At 37.9% G+C, this 24465-nt stretch overlaps 1 protein-coding gene across 16 annotated transcripts in view; it reads left to right on the forward strand.

The window, feature by feature from the left end:
- LOC148174694 (muscleblind-like protein 1) overlaps window positions 1-24465 on the forward strand; it is a 77322-nt gene that overhangs the window by 46468 nt on the left and 6389 nt on the right. The window contains exons 2-8 of one of the 16 annotated variants that reach the window (XR_015770138.1): window positions 11877-12047; window positions 12167-12253; window positions 12445-12627; window positions 13525-13740; window positions 17863-17970; window positions 20917-20958; window positions 21017-21146. Coding sequence is in view for 13 of the 16 variants with exons in the window: in XM_088036606.1 (XP_087892732.1) it covers window positions 11877-12047; window positions 12167-12253; window positions 12445-12627; window positions 13525-13740; window positions 17863-17970; window positions 20917-20958; window positions 21017-21844 (1635 nt within the window). In the remaining 3 variants the exon portion in view is untranslated. Of the gene's footprint in view, window positions 1-11876; window positions 12048-12166; window positions 12254-12444; window positions 12628-13524; window positions 13741-17862; window positions 17971-20916; window positions 20959-21016; window positions 23417-24465 lie in introns of those variants that run through there. The other 15 variants (XM_088036606.1, XM_088036608.1, XM_088036607.1 and 12 more) reach the window with 15 other exon arrangements.

A 24465-nucleotide genomic window follows, 5' to 3' on the forward strand; every position in this document is an offset into this window, starting at 1 on the left:
CTTGCCTTGTAATTTAGTGACAAAACAAAGATATACCTCTTGAATCTTAACACGAAATGTTGCAACGGCGATACGACGAAATTAATTATCTTGATTCGTACTTTCCTATTGTGTGGATTCGCAAGAAACTTGTTGACACCCAAAGATTCGGAATATTTCGTACACAAATGGTTGTGACATTCGTAATGTGCCTAGAGACTGCAGATGCCTCGCTTGCAAAAACCAGTTTCAATTTCGGCGTACTATTCCGATTTGATTTAGTTTTTTTGTCCTTGCATTCGACCTCGTCAAAGTTAACATCGTTCCGGCATCTCGATCGCGTTCATTAAAATCCCATAAAAGTGCGCGAGGAGGTAAAGTAGAGACGACGTCGATGAGATCGCTCTTTGGCGCCACAACACGTTATCGTGCCAATCAGCGACTTGCCAAGCTTTTGACGCTAGAGCGTCGGAACTTCGACGCACATTACGTGTCACTCGAACCTTATCAATCTCCATTATTACACTGAACTTGTTGAACCGCAATTTCATCGAAAGAAAGAAAAGCGCCGCAACTACGCCCAAAAGAAAACGTACAAACTTTCATTAGTGGTAATGTAAACAATTGGCGTGATATACCACGATTAAACAGGTGGCGCCACTCGCCAAATGTAGTCCGCGTGGCGTCGCCGCGGCTTCGTCGTCATAGCGACGCTCTATTGATTGGAAAACAGGTCGAATGGTCGTCATCGTCAGTCTGTCGCCTCATTTCCAACTAGTGTGTGACCTTGGCACGGATTCGATAAGGCCACAAAGGCAGATTTCCACGATTGGACCACTAAAAATGAAGATTTTACGTCTTTGGGAAAGGCGTTAAAAGCTCATTTTTCGGACGCTTCATCAAAAAATGTACGCATGTGACGGCGGCGATACATTGCGCCGTTTTGACAACGACAATATATCATCGTCCACCTTATATTGGATTGTCCACGTAATCTGTAGCTGCCAGTCTCACTTTGCTGTTAATTGTACAGCTGCGGATCTGCCGGACGATAAATGGAGAAAAATTTAGATCTAGCACAAAACATAAGAGTCAAATTATATACCTTAAGTTTAACATATAAATCAAATTACATACCTTACATTTAACATAAAAATCAAATTACATATCATTTTTGGTAAATCAGAGTACATTTGACGATCTGCATAAATCTAATTCTTTATGGGAATGTACTTTGAAGTTTGTTGATAATCTCAGATCCATTTTTTTTTTATTTTAGGTTAAAAATCTTCTTTTTTTTTCGAATTAAAGCCGATTTTGAAGCTTTGAAATTTAGTTACTACTCTTGCCAACTGTCACATTTAGGATGTTCAGTTTTCTCCAACCTTGGTGACTTGTGACATGTGAATGGATATCCTGATTATTTTTCCTGCAGACATTACCGATTTACAAAGGAGCAATTTTTGGCATTAGTAGGATTTGAAACGAATAAGTGTCAATTTAATATGACTTTTTATAATAACTTAAAAACTAACAAAGATACGAATTTTATTAAAAAAATTGGAAATTTTTGGTTTGTTCTGAAATGAAAAATTCTAAAGTCTCTAAAAATTCTAAAAAGAGTTTAAAATATTAGTTTTTCGAAATCCTTTCTAGTTTTCTCTAAAATGGAATACAAAAATGTGGAGAACGCAAGACTTTTGAACGTCATTGTATAATACCAAATTAAATGTTAGCTCAAATTGGGCAAGCCAACGACCTCCTTTATAGCAAAATCGGTCCGAAACAGATCGTTGAAAAATAAAACCATCGCTCATCCCTCCGTGACCTGCTCTCCGAAGCCCATTTTCCCACATGTTCAATTTAAGTCTTATTACCAGGTAAATTGGTGCGAAGTAGTTGATCGTGCCGGCAAGGAATGCGCCTTATGAGCCGAAATTCCTCTGGCAAATAATTAAAAGACCGCCGCAACGGCCGCTCTTACGATGACAGTGTCCTTGGCATCATTTATCTCTTGGCATTCGCGTACGAAGAGAGAACATCCGTTATTTGAGAGAGCAGGGTATCTTGTCGATGTGGGGACTTACTTCCGTTTCGCTGATTAGAAATCCGCCAGATGCGAGATTAGTCTCTCAATTTTCAAAGCTGAAGCGCGGCTTTCGGTGGGGGGGTGGTGAGAACTGATCTGATCAGGGACTTATTTCGTTTGAACGTTGGCGTGCGTTACACGCAGAAAAGGCGCCGGCAGGATTAATATTGTATCCCGAGCACTTCATTAGCTCCATGATCTTATCGCGGACGATTTGATAATCTTTGAACACATCTTTAGAATATCTGAAAGGACGAGCACATGCTCGAACATCAGGACGAGCTACAATGAGCAGATAATTAACGCTGAGCCGGCGAGATGGTGCGGAGATATTAGTAGTTTCAACGCCCTGCCAAGAGAATCCTTTTTGAAGGAGATCCAGAGCTATTTTTCTTTCTTATCGCTCTTTTATTACCACGCTGTGTACAAACACAAACATCTTCCGCCAATCCCAATATGTGAATAAAGTTGGGCAAATTTTAAGTTTGCAACTATCGTTACGATGAAAAATCGTTTGGAAGAGAACTTGGACCATTAGCGTCTGGAGGACTTCAATGAAGCGTAAGAACAGCCAATTACGATATTTTCTTCTCAACTTTCTGGTTTATTAAGTTCCTAATTCACGTTTTACCAAAATTTTCTAAAATGACTGAACTTCGGCAATTAGAGAATACAAAAGGGCCATTTTTCCTGCAGAGAATTTTTGTAGGTGCTGACTTTTTCAACTCCTGCAGTTCCTGCGAAATGTCACCAAATTGAAGGACTTCTAGTTGTGGCGCCATCTATTGATCAAAATTGACACTTGTCCGTTTCAAATCCTGCTGATGCCAAAAATTGCTCTGACGTTTAAAATTTTCATTATTTTTTTTTAATAAAATTCGTATCGTTAATTTTTAAGTTATGACGATAAAATTTCTGGAGGTCACTATTTCTAAAGTGTTCATTAATTGCACCAAAGCACAAAATTTTAGAACAAGAAATAGAGATTTTAGAAACTTTTACTTTAGAAGGAACCAAAATTTTTTAACTTTTTTTAATAATGTTTAAAATACAGTTATGCCCATATTTACATTTTTATATTTATTATAGTTTTATAAAGGGGTGCAAGATTTTTGAACGTGGGTGTAGTTTGAAGTACTGGCCGTTTGTCTGATGCAAAACGTTCCATCGCTGTTGCAACATATTAAAAAGGTTAAACAAATTGTTATTATAATCGTAGGAAACTAGCTCATGCCGTTACTTTATTACTAAAGTTTGAGCTTCCCAACTAAAACTAAAAAGGCGTTTGATGTGCTAATTAATTTCCGCAGGATGATTAAACTCCAGATTTATCTCATAGGTTGAAAAAGACGCAGAAAACCAAACAATATACTTTGAGTCGACGACAAGGGACGATGAAAAATTCATTGTAATTAATTTAACTCTTGGGTCGAGTTTAAGGAGAAAATCCGTTGAACGACCAAAATTAAATATTTAGCTTGTCGGATGGAAAGCGGGATATGCTTCCGCAAGAAAATGAGTGGTTGCTTCTAGTTAAATTGCATTACTTCCACATCAAAAACAAATCATTTTTGTATTGCGATTTCATCACGAACCATTTCAGTTTGTCTTCTAAATTGATCGACGAGTACCACCGATATTTAAAAAATAACGAGTTTCTGATAATTATTCAGCGAGTGCTCTTGAATCTCCCGATGACTCTCGAAGAATCGCGCTTCATTAAATCCAACATGCCTGCTCGAGTTGAATCTTTAGTAATTGTTTGGTTGTTTTCGAATTTTCGCAGTCTGGGATTTTATTTACTTTTTTCATTCCTGTATTACACCACTTTGGAAATTATAATTCCGAACTCAGTTGATTGGGAAATACGTTCTAGACCGCAGCTATTTGTCTGCCTCGGCAAGTAATGCATACGAGGCCCCGAGAGACAGATACGGGGCGATATATGGTTATTGGGTATCTATCGGCCTTTGCATGCATGTATTGTAATGCTCTCCACTGCAAATCATTCCCATCATGTCATGCATTTCCCGAGCATATTCGCAAGAAGAGTTTGATTTCGATAATGGAGAAAATAATATTTGTGGCTCTTGAAGCCGCATCGAGGACTCCCGAAATTTCCCCCTTGAGTGCAGTTACCTCCGTTGCCCTTTCATTGTTTTTTAACTCACTTTGTGTGAGTTTTTACTTACTTAACGGATATTTGTCTTGTAATTTTATGGACCTCACGTCCGCATTAATTCGTTCATTGCTTATCAACACAAACCGTTTTGTCGGGCTTATAAATTTTAATCCTTCATAGCAAAGGAGCCCCATGACTACTTCTCGTGCTTATTTTCCATTAGTCATTCATAAAGGCCAGGCAGAAACGTAACGCATCGTGGACGGGCGAGCCGTCTCCCAATCAGTCGTTGGGCAGGTAAACGGGTCCTGAGGGAAGCGGCCCGAGCACGTAGCTAACTCACGTCTCCCCAGAGGATGACCGACTGAGCAAGGCCCGTCGAAACTATCGTCGTTGGACATAACAATAAATTCAGAGAACAGTTGCTGGTCGCCTCGACTGGCCCTTCGCTAACGACTTTACGCAAGGCAATAACATACATTCGAAAACAGCAGTCCAGCGCGCTGCCCGTCGATTAAATAAATGGAAATTACATCAGGTTGATCGGAATTGCCCACGATCCCGTGCGAATTGATGATGAGCTACTCAAATATTAACGAAATTGGTTTTCTGCGTGTTACTCGTGGAACGCTGGTTTTTTCCTATATGAAAACTGGATATTTAATTAAGGAAGTTTATCAGTTTTTAGCGGGCTCGGATGCTATTAATCATTTTGGTAAGTGTTGGTATGGGATGGTACAGTCAGTGGCAGAAAAAATTGTGGTATCGATAATGTGCATCTTCATAAAACAATGTTGCATATTTGAGAGCGAATTCTAAAGGAGAAAATTGCGAGATAAACGATGGCCAAAACCGTTTCTTTCGATCTGGCGTAGTTTGCGAGATATTGAGCACAAATTGTTTCGAAAAATAAAAAAAATTCAAAACCTGTGTCTGTTGTTCGATAACTTTGAAATTTGCTACTAATAATAAGCAACCGAAAATTAGTAGCGTCTCCAAATTTCAATGTTTAGAGATTAAATATACCGAAGTTACAACCATTTCAAAAAAAATTTCTTAATTTTAGCTTGGAAATACAAAATTTCCAAAATCTGTGCCTGTTGTTCGGTATGTTTGAAATTTGGTACGAATAATAAGCAACTGAAAAATAATAACGTCTCCAAATTTCAATGTTAAAATATTAAATCTACCAGAGTTACAACCATTTCAAAAAAAATGGGTTAAAATTTCTTGATTTTAGCTCGAAAATAAGAAAATTCCAAAATCTGTGTCTGTTGCTCGATAACTTTAAAATTTGCTACAAATAATAAGCACCTAAAAAATAATAACATCCCCAAATTTCAATTTTTAGAGATTAAAAAAAACTACCATAGTTATTTAAAAAAAAAATGGGTTAAAATATTTTCATTTTAGCTGAAAAACAAAAAATTGCGAGCGTTAAATTTAAGTAGATTTGCGTCTAAAAAATCGCCACTACTTTCCAGCTTTCTGCTTGAATATGAATTTCTAAGGACAATATCATGATTCGAAACAAAACCGACTAGAAAGTATCGATCTATTTTCATTGTAACGAAACACTCCGTTTCCGTTCAACACTTCATCAATTATAGCCCAACCTCTTTGAATAACTACGTACACAGTGATTGCGTCTAATTAATTCAGTGTTAAACTGATAATGGCTGTTTACCCGTCATTTTTTGTAAACTAATAAGGCCCAAAGATCCGCCAGCAAATCGCGATACACGATGTCAAAGAAGCTCCCAATGTACGTTTGTGTTGACAGAACTGTGGTACATATTTACTTTATGTGGTAAATATCAGAAGGAGCTTTTCTCAACTGGTAATAAGCGAAAAGAAGCTAAGACGTTGTATAATGGATCCGTCTACGTTTCCAAGGCAACTTATTGATATTTGTGTTGCCGGTGCTACTGCTGCGAATCGAACCGTGATTATAATGGAATTTTCGTGTTTATTTCGAGTGCAATCGGTTTGTTCTGTTTTGTTAATACTTATTTCAGCGTCGTTAAACACGCATGATATGTTTTGGGTGAACGAAGTCGCTTATTTTTCACTAGCGAACTGAAGAGAGGATTGCTTGGGGTTATAGAGGTTAACTAGGAAAGGGAAAATCGAAGATAATTTCTACCATACGAAATCCATTTGCTCGGAAATTTTATGTCTGAAGGTTTATTTCACATATATTTTATTATCATCGTCGTTATTATTATTATTATTACTTGTTTAAAGTGGTGTTCTTTTGAACGACTGGTATTTCAAGCAATCATTCCGAAAGCCAAATGAGTAAAATGCTCGGACTTTAACACTTTGCTTGCACTACAAAAGATAATTTTCCGGCCTAATGAAATAAATGACGATTCTTCTCGGACGACAGTTGAGTTTGTGTCAATTTAAATTCATAGATGGCGCCACAAGCGAAAAGTTCGCTACAGGAAAAACGAGCTTTTTCATCGCCTGTTATTAACTTGCGTAGGAAGTTATACAACTTCGCAGCGTCGTGTCAATCACCGAATCAACAATTCATAATTCACTGTTGTGAATGACGCTTTCAAGTTTTTTGAGACGCCGCGATTTAACTTGACGGCTATTTAACAAGGATTTTCTGAATAATTAAATTTGCACAGTCCGACCAAGCTCACAAAAGCCCCGAAGGCACCGCCAACGAGACAAGTACACTCGAAGTAAAAGTAACGATTTTGGCGGAAGTTTCCTCAGCAAATGTCCACTTTGACAGCTGGGGAAATGTCAACATGACAAGGTTGGCATTATTTTCCACCAGAAATTGACATGCGACTGCTGTGTATTAATTGACGTAACGTACACGGTCGTCTTTTGTACCCCAAAGCCCGATTCACACCGCCCTTGCAAGATTTGCAACACGAAATTCGTGGAGCGATGCAGTAGATTTATGAGTTATGAGGACAAATAATAAGCAACTGAAGAATAATAATGTCTCCAAATTTCAATGTTAAGACATTGAAACTACTAGAGTTACAACTTTAAAAAAAATGTGTTTAAATTTCTTGATTTTAGCTCGAAAATAAAAAAAATCCAAAATCTGTGTCTGTTACTCGATAACTTTGAAATTTGCTACAAATAATACACAGCCGAATAATAATAACGTCTTAAAATTTCAATCTTAAGACGTTTAAACTTCCAGAGTTACAACCATTTAAAAAATTGGATTAAAACGTCTTGATTTTAGCTCGAAAATAAAAAACATATTAAAATCTGTGTCGGTTGTGTGATGACTTTGAAATTTGCGACAAATAATAAGCAACTGAAAAATAATAACGTCACCAAATTTCAACGTTAAGATATTAAAACACCAGAGTAACAACCATTTCAAAAAACTGGGTTAAAATTTCTTGATTTTAGTTCGAAAATAAAAATATTCCAAAATCTGTGTCTGTTGCTCGATAAAACTTTGAAATTTGCTACAAATAATAAACAGCCGAATAATAATAACGTCTCCAAATTTCAATGTTTAGAGATTAAAACTACCACAGTTACAGCCATTTTGAAAAAAATGTGCTAAAATTTCTTGATTTTAACTCGAAAATAAAAATTCCAAAATCTGTGTCTGTTGCTCGATAACTTTGAGATTTGCTACAAATAATAAGCTTACGAAATTCGTCGAGCGGTGCAGTAGATTTATGAGTTATGAGGAGTGTCCACACTCCACAGCAAGAAAAAATTGTTAGTTTACCCGTGATGGAGATTAGAGGAAATAAATTCTCCGTTGCAACAGGTTGGTGGGAGGTTTTGATGGCGACAAAAAACGTTTTAACGTCGTTGCCATGACGATCAGAACTTGGGCCTTTTCTGTGGCGGCACACAAACACGTAATGAAGGAGTCGTGTTGCACAATTAAAAAAACTCTCCCCATAAGTGAGCCGAATTAAGGGCGAAAATATGTATTCCGCTCCTCTTTAATTGCTCTTTTCGCCTAAGAAGAGAGCATTGATTGTGTAACGTGGAGGGAAAACTCCGATTTGTCACTGTCGCCGCGTTCCCTCCGATGACCGTCTGTTTTCTCATTTACAAACCGATTTGTTGGTGTCACAGCAGCGCATGAAATTAAACGGCCTCTCCGGCAGTAAAAAGGCCCGGAAAACTTAATAAACCGTATAGGCAATGTTTGGCGTCCGAGGGCAAGATGACCGTCCTCTCGGACATTCGAGATTGCCAAAGCAGGTGGACTCCTGGGACGCGTTGAACCGCTGCGTCAACCTCGATTATCAACATTCCGTGCCAGAAATGCTCTCCATTACGACAATGCTTCACATTGTATAGTCATACCTTCGGGGGTGGCGCGAAAATTAACCGCACTCTCTGTGGAACTTGGGTGCTTGTCGCGCCACTAGCTTGACCCGGGAAATGAACATAATGTACTCTAATTTCAACTCGCTGATGATTCGGAGTGTTGAAAGTGACCAGATGAACTGATTTTAGGCGTCGTAAAATGCAAAAGTTTGCCTGGAGCTGTAATTCCAAGGAAGCTCTCTAAATTTTCATTTTTCATAAAATATGAGAGCGTTGTTAAAACAAATTTAAGAAAATTGCAAGGAGTTAATCCTACTTTAATTAAGCCTTGAGTCTTAATTAAATAAGTAAAAATTAGAGAACTCGCCGGAAAAATCTCGGAATAAATGCTCGCGTGCACATTTCCAACGCTAGTCGAGACCCACCCATCTGCCTATCTCCGTAGATAGTTAGCTCAACTTTTACGAAAATAGCTGATACTAAGCCCGTTTTTTCCCTTTCGCTCTTTCTTGTCCATTCGTTCGCTTCAGCGTTATCAAACGAAGCATTCGAGCAAAAGAAATTAAGAAGTTAACCGCCAATTCTCCACGGGAATTTAATATCCCTCAAAATCCCTTCTTTCGCTCAGATCTGAAGGGACTAAATACCGTCTTAGTTCTGCATTAAAACTGAATGTATCATACACGTTTTAGCAACGACCACAAAATAGGCAAAATAGACACAAAAATTTCAATAGTTTGGAATAATTCCTATAAGGCTGATTTTTGTGTGGACGTTCATTTTATTGTTACAAACAAAATGTTAAAAGTTCCTATCTATAGGTGTGCTGCTAAAAAAGTTACGCGCTGGTAAATGTCGGAGAAAACAAATATTTGCAAATATCGGGTCACTGGTGATTCCAAAAATTATAAAAATTGTACTTTATTAAATTTGCCACAAAAAAGATCTCGTCATATTTCTCGTAGGAGTTACCATTTTTGAGATTTAAAATTATTTTTCAAAACTTTAAGAATTTTATTCTTTGCCCCACAGTCGAAACATAGGGCTTTGTGCCTTTTTTAAATTGAGGAAGCATTGAGTGAACTTAACTCACGAAATTTTCCAGCATCTTATGAAATTAATCTTCTGTAAATTCATTTTCGTGGTACTTATTTTCTTCGAAAACTTCTTCTAGTTTTTGAGAGTCCTCAGAAGAACAGATTGGATTTTATGTATATCTTTGTTGAAATCGTACCATTTAGACTAATTTACCTAAGATTTAGGTAAGATGAATCGCGGCAATTATCACATACTGTTGAAAAATAAAACTTTCACTAGTTTATTTGAAATAAATGAAGACACAGTTTTAATTGTCTTCTAAACTTCATTTTAGTCTTCATGTCTGTTTTCAGCACCAATCAGCAAAAATCAAGTTGGTCATTACCAATATTTACCATTTTGTCACTGTAAAATCCTTTAGAGTTCTTAAAAGCAAAAATGGTTTCACTATATAATCACTATATCTTGAAAACAATTAGTCCTACGAAAAATATTATAAAGTTGTTTTTTGTTGCAAATCTGATAAGGTACAATTTTCATAATAGACGAATTATTCCAATATTCATGTTTATTTCGCCTGGCCTACAACTAGTTTGAAAGAATCGTCGAGTCATTCTTTCATTGCGAGATCATGGAACGTTTGGGTCGCTGGGGAACAACCCGGTCATGTATCGGATTTATGTTGTACAGTCTGACAAATGACACCTAAGTTAACTTACAAGTCTCCGGAAAGTTTTCAAAACGGGCAAACATTTACTGCTCAAAGTGTAAAGCCATTACCGACTTTGTGAAGTTTTGAACCATCGCCAGTCGTGCTCTGTTTGAGGCTGGGTAATGCACTTTGTTCTTGATGTGAGTTTTACGGCATTAACTGACTTGGCGCGATGTCTTTCGACGTGAGCCCTCTCGAAAAACTAAACTCAACACCGTGCGATTGGCGATTTTGGATGCTTTTTGCGACAATGCTTTCATTACACTTTACAGCGTTGTGATATTTACCAACCTTTTCTCGGTCGGCTGCTCTCCTTTATGGTCCTGCCAGAATTTCTATGCGTAGAATGGCAGCGTGCGACCTGGCATTTTAATTCCTGCTGTAAACTTTCAGGTTAATGTCACATTATTTTTATAATTCCGTTAAAAGTGGGACGGAATGGCGGATGATTATTAACAACATTTTCCTTGGGTAATGAGCGACATTCATGCGTCCAAATTAATTCAGAGTTGCTGGTCGAAAGATTCCTTGCGAAGGCGCAGTTTCAAAGAGCAGACTATCGATGTCTATTAGCTACCTGGAACCAATTCCGAACCATACAAGTTACTGATGTAATCCAAACTTGATGGTATCGCAGAGTGTGCAGAGATCAACTCACATGGGAAACCACAGCTTGCATACAGACAAGTGTAAATGAGATTGAAGGTTGTTCGGAAATGTCGTCACACGAAGAAAAGGTCGCAGATAACGCGCAACTATTATAAAGGTGTGATCATATCAATTAAAAGTTGACGAAAAATCGCTCATCTCTTCTTCAATAAACGCTTCGATACCACACAAACGAACTAAAACGATTCGCGAAACTCGGAATCACGTCCGCTTAATTGAGGATGCTCGAGCCATTGCGTCATCAATCGCAGGATAGAGGACGATAAAAGGACCAAATTTATCAGAAAATGGTGCTTGTTCCTGTACCTCCATTGTTAAATTGCGCAAGTCATTTAAAAGTTCCATTACGTGCGGCAACGATGGATTTGTTTGCCTGCATATCCTGTATTTAGAAAACGGACAGAACATTGACAGTATCGGACTCCTTGAAATTCAGTCTCATGTCATGAAGTTTCGGGGCATCAGCCCTCTTGTGACACTTTATTTAAGTACAAATTGAATCAAGGATGTAACAGGTTTTTCCGGCGATCGTTTGTTTTTCGGTACTATTAATGCATGATTTATCGGTCGAAATCATGCGTTAAAGTGGGCTATTAATGAATGATTTAATGCGTTTATTGTAGGCAACCAATACACACGCAATTCAATAAATTCAATAATGATCTGAAGACAATTTTACAACTGCGGACTCATCGGGCCCATCCATCATGCACATAACCTTACTTAAGTTTTTGTATATTTGGTTGCATAACCACCCTTGTACCAATTTTCTTTTTTGGTGAAGTTATCAATATTCGATCACCGGAAAAGTTTTGCCACTAACTCTATGGTTAATGGGCGATTAATAATCCCGCTTATTACGTTCGTGCCGGATAAAATCGCTCAATTATTAATCGCTTTCATTAACCAACTTGTTTGTTAAATGGCTATTAGTATTTATTTGAATCTTTCAATGGTGTGTTAATGGTGAGTTTCTTTTTCAGGGGCGATGTAATAGAGAGAAACCCCCTTGCAAATACTTCCATCCTCCACAGCACCTTAAGGACCAGCTTCTTATAAACGGTAGGAATCACTTGGCGTTAAAGAACGCCTTAATGCAACAAATGGGCCTAACGCCCGGTCAACCCCTAGTTCCTGGCCAAGTTCAGGCGGTAGTAAGTATCTTGTTCTTTATCAGTTTTTAACACAAACGTAGCGATTGCACGCGCCTTTTTTTAAAATGTGGGTGACAGATTTTTTTGCATGTCCGGTGTTACTAATTGGGTTTTTGTTGGAGGTGGATTCGACAATAGACAGCCTTCCTTTGACCTTCTTCCCCAATTTCTCCATGTTGTCAGTAGATGAGCAGTACGCATTGATGGTAAACAACCTAAAATTATCGTGATTTTATCTAGTAAAGGCTTCGCCAGTTTAGAAATCGAAAAGAACGTCTTTTTCCCATCAAGAGACTGACTCCCTGTGTGCTCCACTTATTCTTATTTTGTTATGCTTGAGCTGCTTTCCTTAGGTTGGCGTCATTGGTTATGATGACTAATGTGTTTTTTCTTGTAGGCCGCCAATCCGTACCTGACAGGTATGCCACAAGTTGGCAGTACATACAGTCCATATTTTGCTCCTGGTCCCATAATGCCTACGATTATGGGTCCAGATCCTACAGGAGTGGGATCGCCGTTGGGGGTCGTTCCACAAACTGTTGTAGCGCAACAAAAAATGCCCCGTTCCGATAGATTAGAGGTATGTTTCCTACATTACTTTTTCTTTAATCAAATAAGCGATCGGTTTACACCTAGAGAAATGGGGGGTTCTACATCTCTGCGTTCTATTACATTATTTTATTTTTATTTTATTAATGTATATACAGTTTTGAGGTTCCCACTAATTTTAAACAAAATTGGAGCCACAAATTTTTTATTTCGATTTTTTTTTAAGTTTGCATGAATTTCTCAAAATGTTTTTCTCTATTATTTGGCGATTTTTTTTCTTTTACTAACGCTTTCTATTTTCAACAAGGTGGTCAACAATTTACACTATTAATACCCACACTAATGCTGACCTAGCGAGATAATGAATAGTTGTAGATGAGTCCTCCCCTATGTACATATTTTTTGGAGACTAGTACTCGCTGTACATAAAATTGATGATGTTATGCTATTAGATACTTTACGAGCACTTGTAACTTTCTATCGATTTTCATTCTGCACGGTCTGCTGTTACTGGATTTTGTCTTAAGTAGTATTAGTACCCTCCATCCTTTGTAACCGCCGGCGATCGAGTCTTGTGTCTTGCTTTTTCGATAGAAGGTTATTCATTTAGATGATCATTTAGTTTTCACTGTTCACCAAAATCTCTATGCACTTGGCAAGCAAGGCAAATTGCCAAAACAACGTTTCAGTAGTACCAACCAGTCACCGGTTGTTTTGGCAATCTGTAAAATCTTCTTCTGCATCGACTACCCGGCCATTGACTAAATGATCAGCTGTTTGGTGAGCTCTTATGATGAAACCCGTAGGTGATTAGGATTTAGAAGCTGCGTCCTACCGGCCGTCCATTATCGTACGATAGTCGGACAGCCGGGGCAGTGTTAAGATGCAGCGGTGGCTTGTGCTGATAACAGCCGGGTGTCTGCTGTAGGTGTGCCGCGAGTACCAGCGCGGGGCGTGCAAGCGAGCAGAGTCAGAGTGTCGCTTTGCGCATCCCGCTGACTCTGTAACTGCCAACGAGGACGGCACTGTCACTGTCTGCATGGATGCAGTCAAGGGCCGCTGCAACCGCGACCCCTGCCGCTATTTCCACCCCCCTCTGCACCTCCAAGCCCAAATCAAGGCCGCACAGTCGCGGGCTAGCGCGGTATGCTACGCATTTTTAGGGCGCACGCTCGCTATTTTCTCTATTCTCTGTTTTCTGTTGTTCGGCATTAGACGAAATGATGGCTCGAAGAGCCGTCACTCTGGATTCTGTCGTTTTCTTGCAAGCTAATAGCTCATAGTCTTGTGTTATCGTAACTAACAAAACACGGAATCTTCCCGAATGCTTGTGTTCCCTTAGGAAGGTTTCGATTTTTGTAGTGTTTTTTTTTTCGTAGATTGTGTTTTGGTGTATGTTTGAGGCCCTGAACCCTCCAACTGGAACGTCAAAATATTTCCCTCACTTTTTGCTCAGTGGAGGGTTTACGGCAACTCGATGAAGAGCCTTCCTAGGAAGGCTCTCATCGCTCCTTTTTGCAAGAAGTTTCTCGTTTAGTTTTGGCAAGCAGAAACTGCAGTTCCTGATGCAATGACATGTGCTGTTAATTCCGGTTTTTTATTTGTGAAAAAGTTATAATAGAGCGTTACTATGTAGTTTTTAATGGAGATATTTTGCTTCGTCGGTTTTGACAGTTCTCTTTTCAAGAAAAATCTAGTTGTCTGTAGGTCATGCTCCTTATGACGTTTTATTTTAGCATGAATGCTGCCATCTACATTTTATGCTCTGCCAATAAACCCCGCTGAACCAGTCCTTGACGCACATTATAAGTACACTTACACTGAAGTCTAAAATCTGGCCACATCATGAGATACCAAAGTCGTGCGCTCAAATGAGGTCAATGTCGAAGGTTTTCAAAGAACTGTGGCACGTCTTCTATTAGTTTTTTCTACATCTGGCGTTAGTTGTCAATCTTAGTCAACATCGATACTACTTTTAAGAAAAACTCCCAACATTCCAAATATTATTAATTAATGCGTAATGTTGTTTGAGAAATCATACATTAATGGGCCTTATTAATGAGCTGTGTTAATATAAGCAACCAAACACACTGTCTAAATATCTATCGACAAATGAAAACAAGCGTGCTTGGCTGATGTTGTTTATTATGTCACTATACTACTACAAAGCAGTGTTACCTAGATTTTAACTTAAAAAATCCCTAGAACCCATGAATTTCATACGTCAAATTGCCAACTTCGTCAAAGCATCATTTCGCAGGTCTTTTTCAAACCTTCGCATAGCTCGCTTAGCTTTTTCAAGCTGTCAGTTATTTTTCAATGTCAAAATATCATTTGGCTTTATTTATTGAATGGAAAAGACAAAAAATAGATAACAAAATACGGGAGCAAAACAGAATTTAGTTGGCTTAGGTTGCAAAGGCGGTGATCTTTCAAATCTCATGTCAAAATGAACAAATGTCGAATTCTGGGGAATAATAATGCCAATGTTGTCATCTTAAGGTGCACAACCACTGTGAAATTTGGAAAAAATCGTTTAGTGTTTTTTTTTGCATATTTCGATAGTCTGTCTATACCTTTAAAATAACATACAAAAATTAAATAAATATTTTAAATAGTTTTTGAGTTATAGCTATTAGTATAATAAACTACTACAACTATTTACTATAATAAAGTAATCTTTCAACACGTTTTTCTCAAAACTGCATTTTTCAAATTTGCTGCAGTTGTAACTCACAGCAAATCATCCGATCGTCTTGAAATTTTTTTTGTTTTATTTTATACAGGTGTCCCGAAAGTGACGCACCACCTTGAAAGGGAGTAATTGGATGGTCCCCCAGAGTACCAAAAAAATGTAAAAAAAATTTCAGACTCTCTGTTTTTGCAGGAGGACTAAAAGAAAATTAGCAACATGGCAACATTGCTAAACTGTTCCTCCAATAATTTAAATTTCCAGTATTCAAATCCATAGTAACGTTGCTGTTGTATTGTTGGCGTTAGTCAGGTCTGTTCATGAATGAGTATTGTAACTATGGTTTCATCGAGATTGTTGACTTAAAAATCTTGTTAACAGTTTTCAGACATTTCTTACAAAATTTTTCCGATTTTTTTTGTACCATGCCTTTACCTAAAAACCTTTAGGTAAGAAATTCATTTGAACCTAAAATTATTGCACAGAAATCGTTAATTTTGGCATTCAATTTTTACTCTTCATTCCATCATATCTCGAAAAATTGAAGACATTGATTTTTTTTAACATTTTTCCGGTGATCTATGGCAATGTTCGATAATACAGTAACACGATGGTGCGTGACTTTCCGGACACCTGTATATCTTGCTCTCTGTACGATGAACTTCCAGTTTTTCGATCGTATAAAAAATGTAATTTTGGAGGGCCAAAAATCATCAAATTTTCAAACGAAATTCGACTTTTATTTTTAAAAATCCGCCATTTTATCAAATTTCAAAATTTTTACACTATCGAGGTTCATCATACGGGAAAAATCTTCTAGTTTACTAAACTTTTTATTTTTTTTTTGATTTCAACAATGGCGAAGGCCGCAATCACACAGGGGAGAGTCCTTTTTTTCTAGTGGCTTGGGAGATACTTAATAACTGGCAGAATTAAATATTTTCATCTAAAAATTTTAACTTTTCTTCATTATTAATGTAAAAATGTATCCTCCAAATTTGAAAACATTTCTTGCAGTAGTTTTCTTTAGAAAAAATCACAAAAATCGCCTTTTTTAGAGGGTACAGTGGTTGTGCCCCTTAAAATGTCCAAAGCTGATTCATCATCCAAAAATAACTGTCAAAGTGGACATTTGCAACCTAAACCTACTATAAACAAAACACAGTTGGATTCACATCGTCATTTAATTCTCAGGGTGGTGATGGGTAATCCGCCTATTATTAATCGCCTTGATTAGCTATTAAACAACGCAAATGCACTTTTGGAAATAATTTCGCTCGAAATCGTATATTTGCTTCCATTTAAGAGTGGCAGGTTTTAAAATGAGCGCACATTGCTGCTAACAAAGACAAAGCTCGGAAAGCGCCGGTTTAATATCTCGTTTGGGAACTCATGATCGTTTATATCCCTTGTTCCAAACAAAGCTCAAATTGCAGTTCGAAGGCGAAAACCATCGACAGAGCAGTTCACCTTTATTTGAACGCACAATATAAACATACGTAGGTTTGATTAGTAACAAATTTTATTTCTTAAATTATGTTTTTCGAAAGTTCAGATTGCGACTGCGTCATCGGCAGTGATCTTTACTTGTTGCCGCTTCTGCTAATTCCATTATTTGTCGCATTTGATGTGTCGGCTGTCGTGCATGCGTCCTCGAAGAGTGAAGTAACGGCGAATGATGGAATAAGCAGTTGATACGAGGAGAACATCGTCTTTGCGTTAGATTTGGACAGATGCGCCACATCATTGCGTCAAGAATCTGTATTGCCACGTTATCTTTCAATTTCCGATTTGTTGATTTTAATTCATATTTGTGAAGTTTCAGGTGGCGTTGTGCAGACTATTCCTTTTAAATTGAATATTTCTTGAGCTGTAATTGAAGTTTTTTTACTCCTTTTCGTGTTTCACTTTGATTCCGTTAGCCGCTTTGGATGTTGTTGAAAACCTACAAGTCCTCACTGTGTTTCAGAATAGATGCATGCACTCTTACTATTGTTCACAGTTCGGTCTGTGTGCTACTCTACCGAAATAATTTTACCCCATATGCCTAATTTTGTGTGACAAATCATTGGAAATTTAGGGAGTGTTAGTGAGTAGAAATTCACGCAAACGATAGCATGAAATCGCAGCACGAAGAGGTGAAATTTTGGAAAATTCGTTTGTGAGGGATCATTTGGCTTCTCGATGCATGTTGATTAGCTTCATTTAGCTTCTCCGGGAAGCCCAGGCACCTGCACTTTCTCAGCTGACACTTCCATTGCAACAAAGATGCTTTGAGGTGCTGTAGGTCCTTATTATTCCGCAACCGTTGGAATAGTGAGGACGGCAAAGATTCGCGACCACTCAGTGGTCGCTCCCGTTTTATATCGACATTGTTACATTGGTTACCTATGTATTATATTTGATTCGCTGCCAAAGCTACGCCATCCCGACCGTATTTGTTCACATACTGACAATGTGTGTAGTATATAGACAGACGCTCAAAGTCAGCGAACATGAATTAATTTAGTGCTGGTTTGTTTTATTTACCCCGTTGGGCGGATGTGCTTGGTCTTGTTGCTGCTCTACTAATAGCCCGCTGCCGTCTCGCCCTTGCTGGCGCCTCCCCAGGCTACCGCCGCCCTCGAAATCGGCAAGAAGAGGCCCCGTGAGCCTAGCACCGCCGACACAGATCTATTACTGGTACCATTTGCGCCTTGCTTTGCATGTCACTATTTCTCTTGTATTGTGTACACACCATGTCACCACCTTCTTGTTTAACCGGCCGATGCCGACCAATGACAACATCCACGTTCGCAATGAGGACTCGGACGCAGCGCAAGTCGCCTTCTGCTTCCGTCATCATTGTGGACCGCTTATTCTGAGCTTTTGCTTCTCACATTACTAAATTGGCGGCTTGATCACAAAGTGTACACCATGCAAATCTACAGGGTCCGGCAACACTTGTGTCCAAAATCGTCTTTAATTTTACAGATACAATTTTGAAAATTTACATACACTCACAGTTAACAAAGCTCTAGAAACTGACGCAAAAATTTGGTATTTTATCACGGTTTGTTTGGCGTCGCCTAAGAAAAATAATTTTTAGCGATTTTTGAGTTTTTGCGGAAATATTCGCGAATTCAATTTTTTTTTCAACATAACTGTGATACCAATATTTGAGTTTATTTTAAATCTAAGGCAAGTTGTGTTTAAAATTTGAGAAAAAAACGCGGTTTAGCAAGTAATGGGTCGATTTCAAGTGTGAGTTTCGTTACTGCAAATCCCATTTGCAACATAGCAACGCCAATCACATTGCTCATACCTTGGCAACGGTTGCAAATTTGCGTTAACGTGACTTGAAACCGACCCGTTAGTTAGCAAACTACGTTTACACCAAAATTTCACAAGTCACTTCATTCACGGTCAGTTTTGATTACTCGGGCATGTTGCACTTTAAGGACACCAGAAATAGTTAACTAACATCGACAAAGCGACAATTCCACCAAGTATGACTTTTGTTACAATCTAAAGCGAAAGGATAAATGTCATTTGTAACACAAGATGTTGACAGATGGGTGTAAACGTAGTTCCCAATTTTGACGTAAAGAAATTGGAAACTAACTTGATAAAACAATTTTTTTTCCTCAAATTTTGCATACAATTTGCATTAAATCTAAAATAACAACTGAGATATTTTTAACACATTTATATTGGAAAAAATAAATTAGGGGTTGATTTCACAAACCACAATCAGTTAAAAATACATTTTTAAGGGACCAACCACTGTGAAATTTGGAAAAAATCGTTTCGTTTTTTTTTGCATATTTCGATAGTTTATACCTTTAAAATAACATACAAAAATTTCAAATAAATATTTTAAATAGTTTTTGTGTTATAACTAGTAGTATAATAAATTTTTTTTGCATATTTCGATAGTTTATACCTTTAAAATAACATACAAAAATTTCAAATAAATATTTTAAATAGTTTTTGTGTTATAACTATTAGTATAATAAACTATTATTACAGCTATTAACTATAATAAAGTTATCTTTAAACGCGTTTTTCTCGAAACTGCATTTTTCAAATTTGCTCAAATTCTGTACGATGAACCTCTAATTTTTCGATCGTATAAAAAATGTAATTTTGGCGGGGCAAAAATCATTAAATTTACGAGCGAAATTCGCCATTATTTTTTTTCAAAAATCCGCCATTTTGTCAAATTTCTAAATTTTTCCACTATCGAGGTTCATCATACGGGAAAAATCTTCTAGTTTAATATGTAATATTTTTATTATTTTTTTTATTTCAACCATGGTGAAAGCCGCAATCACTGAGGACCTTTTTTTCTAGTAGCTTGGGAGATACTTAAGAACTCGGGCAAAACTAAATGTTTTCATCTGAAAATTTTAACTTTTTTCATTATTTATGTAAAAATGTATCCTCCAAATTTGAAAACATTTCACGCAGCAGTTTTCTTTAAAAAATCCCAAAAATCACCCTTTTTTTTGGCGGTCACAGTGGTTGTGCCTCTTAAGGCATCGCGTCGTCAAAACTATCGGTGATAAAAACAGATTTTTTCGTCAGCTTCTAGAGGTTTGTCAACTATGAGCGTATGCAAATTTTCAAAATTTTATCTTAAAAATTAAAGGCGATTTTGGGGGTGGACACGAGTGTTGCCGGACCCTGTATATGAATCACAATAATTTCAAAACACCACTAAGTAACATACACTCATGTAGATGATAACGGGTAGCGGTTTGCATCGAATTTATTTTGATCAGTGTCTCTGAGTTGCTAATTACAAACCAACGCTTTTAAACTTGTGCAATGCTTATTTCTTAGTCTCACCAAACTAAATCAATCAGTACAAGTGCAATCATCACAGGCTTTGCTGGATTATGAGCTTTTCAAACACTGTGGTCAGTCGCGCTTATCCGCAAAACCGTCTCCTGAAAACGGCGAAACTTGACAGTAACGTAATTTCGGAAACAGCTTCTTGAGATGTTTTTATTTAATTATGTTCAAAGCACTTTTCTAGTAGTAATGAGTTTAAATGCCAGGTTTGAAGTTTGGATTCGGCGTTAATTTTTTTGTTGTGTAGAAACACGCGAACTGCTACCTGACTCAAGTTGTTAGCATGTTGTGAGCTATTTTATTTTGCTTGGAAATTTGACCCTTTGACTTAATTAAAAACATCCTAGAAACCTACGCTTTCAAGCTTTGTGCTTATTCAATTTTTGTACGTGTGTGCATGACCAAAAAATGACACAATTCGACTGGATTTGGTTTAACTTTGTCACTAGGCATTCAATTGGCTTTTATTATTTTTGTTGATTTAACTCTGAAAATTTTTACAGTTTTCCACTGTGGATCTATTAAAACTCGCAACATTCTAGCAACTTTAATTACAGCAAATACAATTATTATTAATTTGTTGTCTGTGATTAATATTTATCGGAGAATTTCGTCTGTTGAAATACAACCAGATGGAATGACTCGTTTTGTAGACTAACGATTTTACAAAAAGTGGAGAATTTTTCGTTGATTCATTGTTTTGAAAGCGCGAGACGATAAAGATTATCCACTTTTTTATTGGTGTGTGTCGCCTCAAAGTCTAATGAGATGTTCCATTTCTTCTTTCAGATGGATATGAAATCTGTGGGATCTTTTTATTACGATAATTTTGTAAGTATTTCTTCGTATTTCAACGGATTTAATTAGAGCGTTTTGTTGTTATGTCTAGCAGGCCTTCCCGGCCATGATGCCGTACAAGAGGCCAGCGGCAGACAAGTCCGGAGTGCCTGTATACCAACCGAACGCGACCACTTATCAACAACTGATGCAGCTTCAGCAGCCATTTGTGCCCGTCTCATGTGAGTATCCGGCCTCCCCAGCTCCAGCACCCACCACATCCTGTGCTTCTCCCGCTACTCCTCAACAGCAAGAACCCTCTTCGACCACGACGGCGGTGTCGCAGTCCGTCATCAAAGAGAACGACGTTTCTCCGATTACGTCGACTGCGACAATGGCCCCGTCGACCACCCTGCCGCCTCTGCCTCTGCCTCAACCCGCCGCCATACCCGATCCCGCAGCTCTTGCTAAAGAGGTCGCTCAACAGAATTACGCGAAAGCCGTCAAATTGGCCGCCGTCAGCCAGTCTCTTGGCCAGTTGAACCAGCTCAACCCCCTCAATTACACGGGGGTGGCGTTGAATAAGCAAGCGTTGAGTGTGCCGCCGCCGGCACTAGCGCGCTATCCGACCACCGCGCTTCCGTTCGGTTTAAATTTGGGCTTGGCTAATCCGTATTCGATGGCTCAACAGAATCTGCTGAACATTTCCCGTCCGCCGCCGACCATTATCAACCCGTATTCGCTTATCCGGACGCCGTATCCGGCAGTCAGCTCGGCATCTTTGTTGGGTGGCGGCATTTTAGGAGCTCAGTATCCTGTCACGGTGTCAGCGGCACCCATGACTAATGTTTCGGTGTCGGCGGCGAATATCGCCGCCGCGGCGGCCCAGAATAACAACAACGTGGTCATTCAGCCGTATAAAAAACTAAAGACCACATAATGTTCCAATGTCGATTGTTTTAGTTTAATCGTTTTGTTTTTTTGTGTAATATTTTAGGCTGTGGACATTGCCATGTTGACATGTTTTCTTTCTTTGCGTTTGAAGGAGGCGTCGTCCAAATTTTTGTGTTTTCTATATTCTATTGTTGAAAGATTCGGATTTCTTCGTTTTCAAATTCTAGTCAAACGCGAACGTGGTTTGTATAAAAATCTGTGGGATGCTGTGAGCGACCCCTGGACCAAAAGCGAGTGCCTGAAAACTGTGATATCCTCACACCTGCTATTTGCACCGCTAAGGTAACATCCTCTCCCGTAAAACACCACATATTTTTTTTTAGTATTTTGTAATATTTGCCAATCAGAAATAGTTTAATTTTTATTTTGTATCAGGAGGTTTTTGTGAAATGTATTTGTTAGAACTTACTATGCATGAAGAGAGTTACTCGTATGGACAAACTATTTTGAGAGCCTAACTGATTCGCATGGTAGAGACATTTTTAAGCATTGTATTAGAACTAGAAGTGCCATCTCCGTAGGTACAAGTTTGTTGTAGTCTGTAACTGACCCAAAAAGACACCAACTCGATTCGCCTTTACGCTCTATGTTTGTGTTGAATTTCGATTTTGCATGGGGCTTCTCTTTCGATACATGTATTGCATGTTATTCCGTTTATTATTGTCCTATCCAGAGTTTTCTTTTTGGGTTGGGTTCATCTATGTAAATGGTCCTATTAGCTACTACCCCACTCTTGATTCGAGAGGAAATAATGAAATTATCCCCCCCAAAAGACCGAGCGTGGTTATTATTGTTTTGTCTTCCTGGGTTTGATCTCGAAGCACAAATGTAGCTCTGTTTATTATTTTGCCTGTCGTTTTGTTTTTTTACAATCTTGGATGCGGAACTAATATTTGGTTGCGCGCGTAAAACGAAAGATATTCATACAACGAAAGGTCCCAAATGTTTTTCGCCGTCTCTCAAGATGTATTTGTAACTTCAGTTTAGACTAGAATGGTAGTACCTAGTGGTAATGTGATGTATTATATATTTGCTATATACATTAAATAATGTGTCTTACTACATATTTAGCATTTAAAGATCCTTTCACTGTACCGTTATTAAAAATAAGGTACACAAATTGTGATGCATGTAATAATATTGATAAGTATTTGTCGATTTAAGTATTTACAGATACATATATTCTAAAAATTGCATTTTGAAGTAGGATTACCGTGTACTTGACAGGTTTATGCGAAAACAGAAACAGAGTAGATCCTCCTTTTTGTTTTGGTAACAGCTTTGTTGGTCAGTAGGCAAAGAGAGGTTCGTCTTATTCTTTGTTTGCTGGACCAACACGCGTAATCAGCTGCCAGCTATAATGAACTCGTCTCACAATAATGTAGTGCCTTTTAGGCTGCTGATCACGCTTTGCTAAGGTGTGGGTCACGTTTGCCATCTAGTGTGACAATTCTTTCCATATTTATAGTAAATACTGTGTACTGTATTTGTTCTAATCCTGAGGTGTATGTATTATTTATCACCGCCATTATTTGTAATAATAATGCTTGAAAATGCATGATATTTGTTTTATTAATCATCGCTTATATTTGAATTTTTCCAGTCTCCAGTAAATTAACTCAAACAGGCATAAGTCATTGCTCATAACCAAAACCCGAATTTCGTCTCGATGATCATTCCCTCTTGAAGGTGTTTTGTTTTAGAGTGATGATTCTATCAAACATGTCTGGTCACGTCCTACATCAAGTGTTCCTGAACTGCTTTTGTTGAACTACATAAAATGAATTTATACAGGCTGTAGTTCTGACCTGCTTGCCTTTCGTTTATCTTTTGTGTTTTGTGAATGTTTAATCACTCCTTATTGTGCTTATTTCAATCAACTAACACTTTGCTTTGGACACGAAAGGTAAGCGGACCGCGCAAGACAGACTCGTCAGAAAACCAACGCTAAACTCGTCGAAAGTGCAGAATTGCTTGTGTAATGTGCATCGCCAGCTAATTTACTTCATTTTCAGTTGTATACATTTTTAGGATGTGGTTCTGTTTCTCCTCTGCACTCTTTACATGCACATTGCACAAGGCTATAATTTGAAAAAAGCAAGCAAAGACGTCTCGGCTAACACAAGTGAATAAACTGTGTCTTTCAAACCAACTGTAGTGTTTTGCAATAAGTGACTTTAGAGGCTTTGTACAATTACGACGATTATATTTCTACCTTGTTTTGCTAAATCTGTTTGTAGCTTTGTAGTAAGTAAAATATAATAAGTAGGTACTTTTAACGTGAGACTGTTTGTTTAAAAAATTTATTTCAACGCCTCATTAAATATATTATGTTTGCAGAATCCAGCAGCATAGACTAATTGTAGCATCGCAGATTTGTTCTACACGTAACAGCTTCTTAAACTTATTTTTATGTTGTTAATTTTGTTCTAACAAGATTTGTTGCTTTTCCGCTTTAAACTACATGGTCTTTAGCACTGATACATATTGTAAGTAAGTTAATTTGTCCATTCTCCACCCAACCGAATCCCATCTTTTACTTTCTTATTCTTTCATTCTAATGCAGGCGCGGACTCGCCCAACGCCTCCACGCCTGCATCTTTTATT

The sequence above is a fragment of the Gnatocerus cornutus genome, chromosome 5, assembly GCF_029298725.1.
Source record: "Gnatocerus cornutus isolate USDA-ARS CGAHR chromosome 5, icGnaCorn1.1, whole genome shotgun sequence".
Classification (NCBI taxonomy): domain Eukaryota; kingdom Metazoa; phylum Arthropoda; class Insecta; order Coleoptera; family Tenebrionidae; genus Gnatocerus; species Gnatocerus cornutus.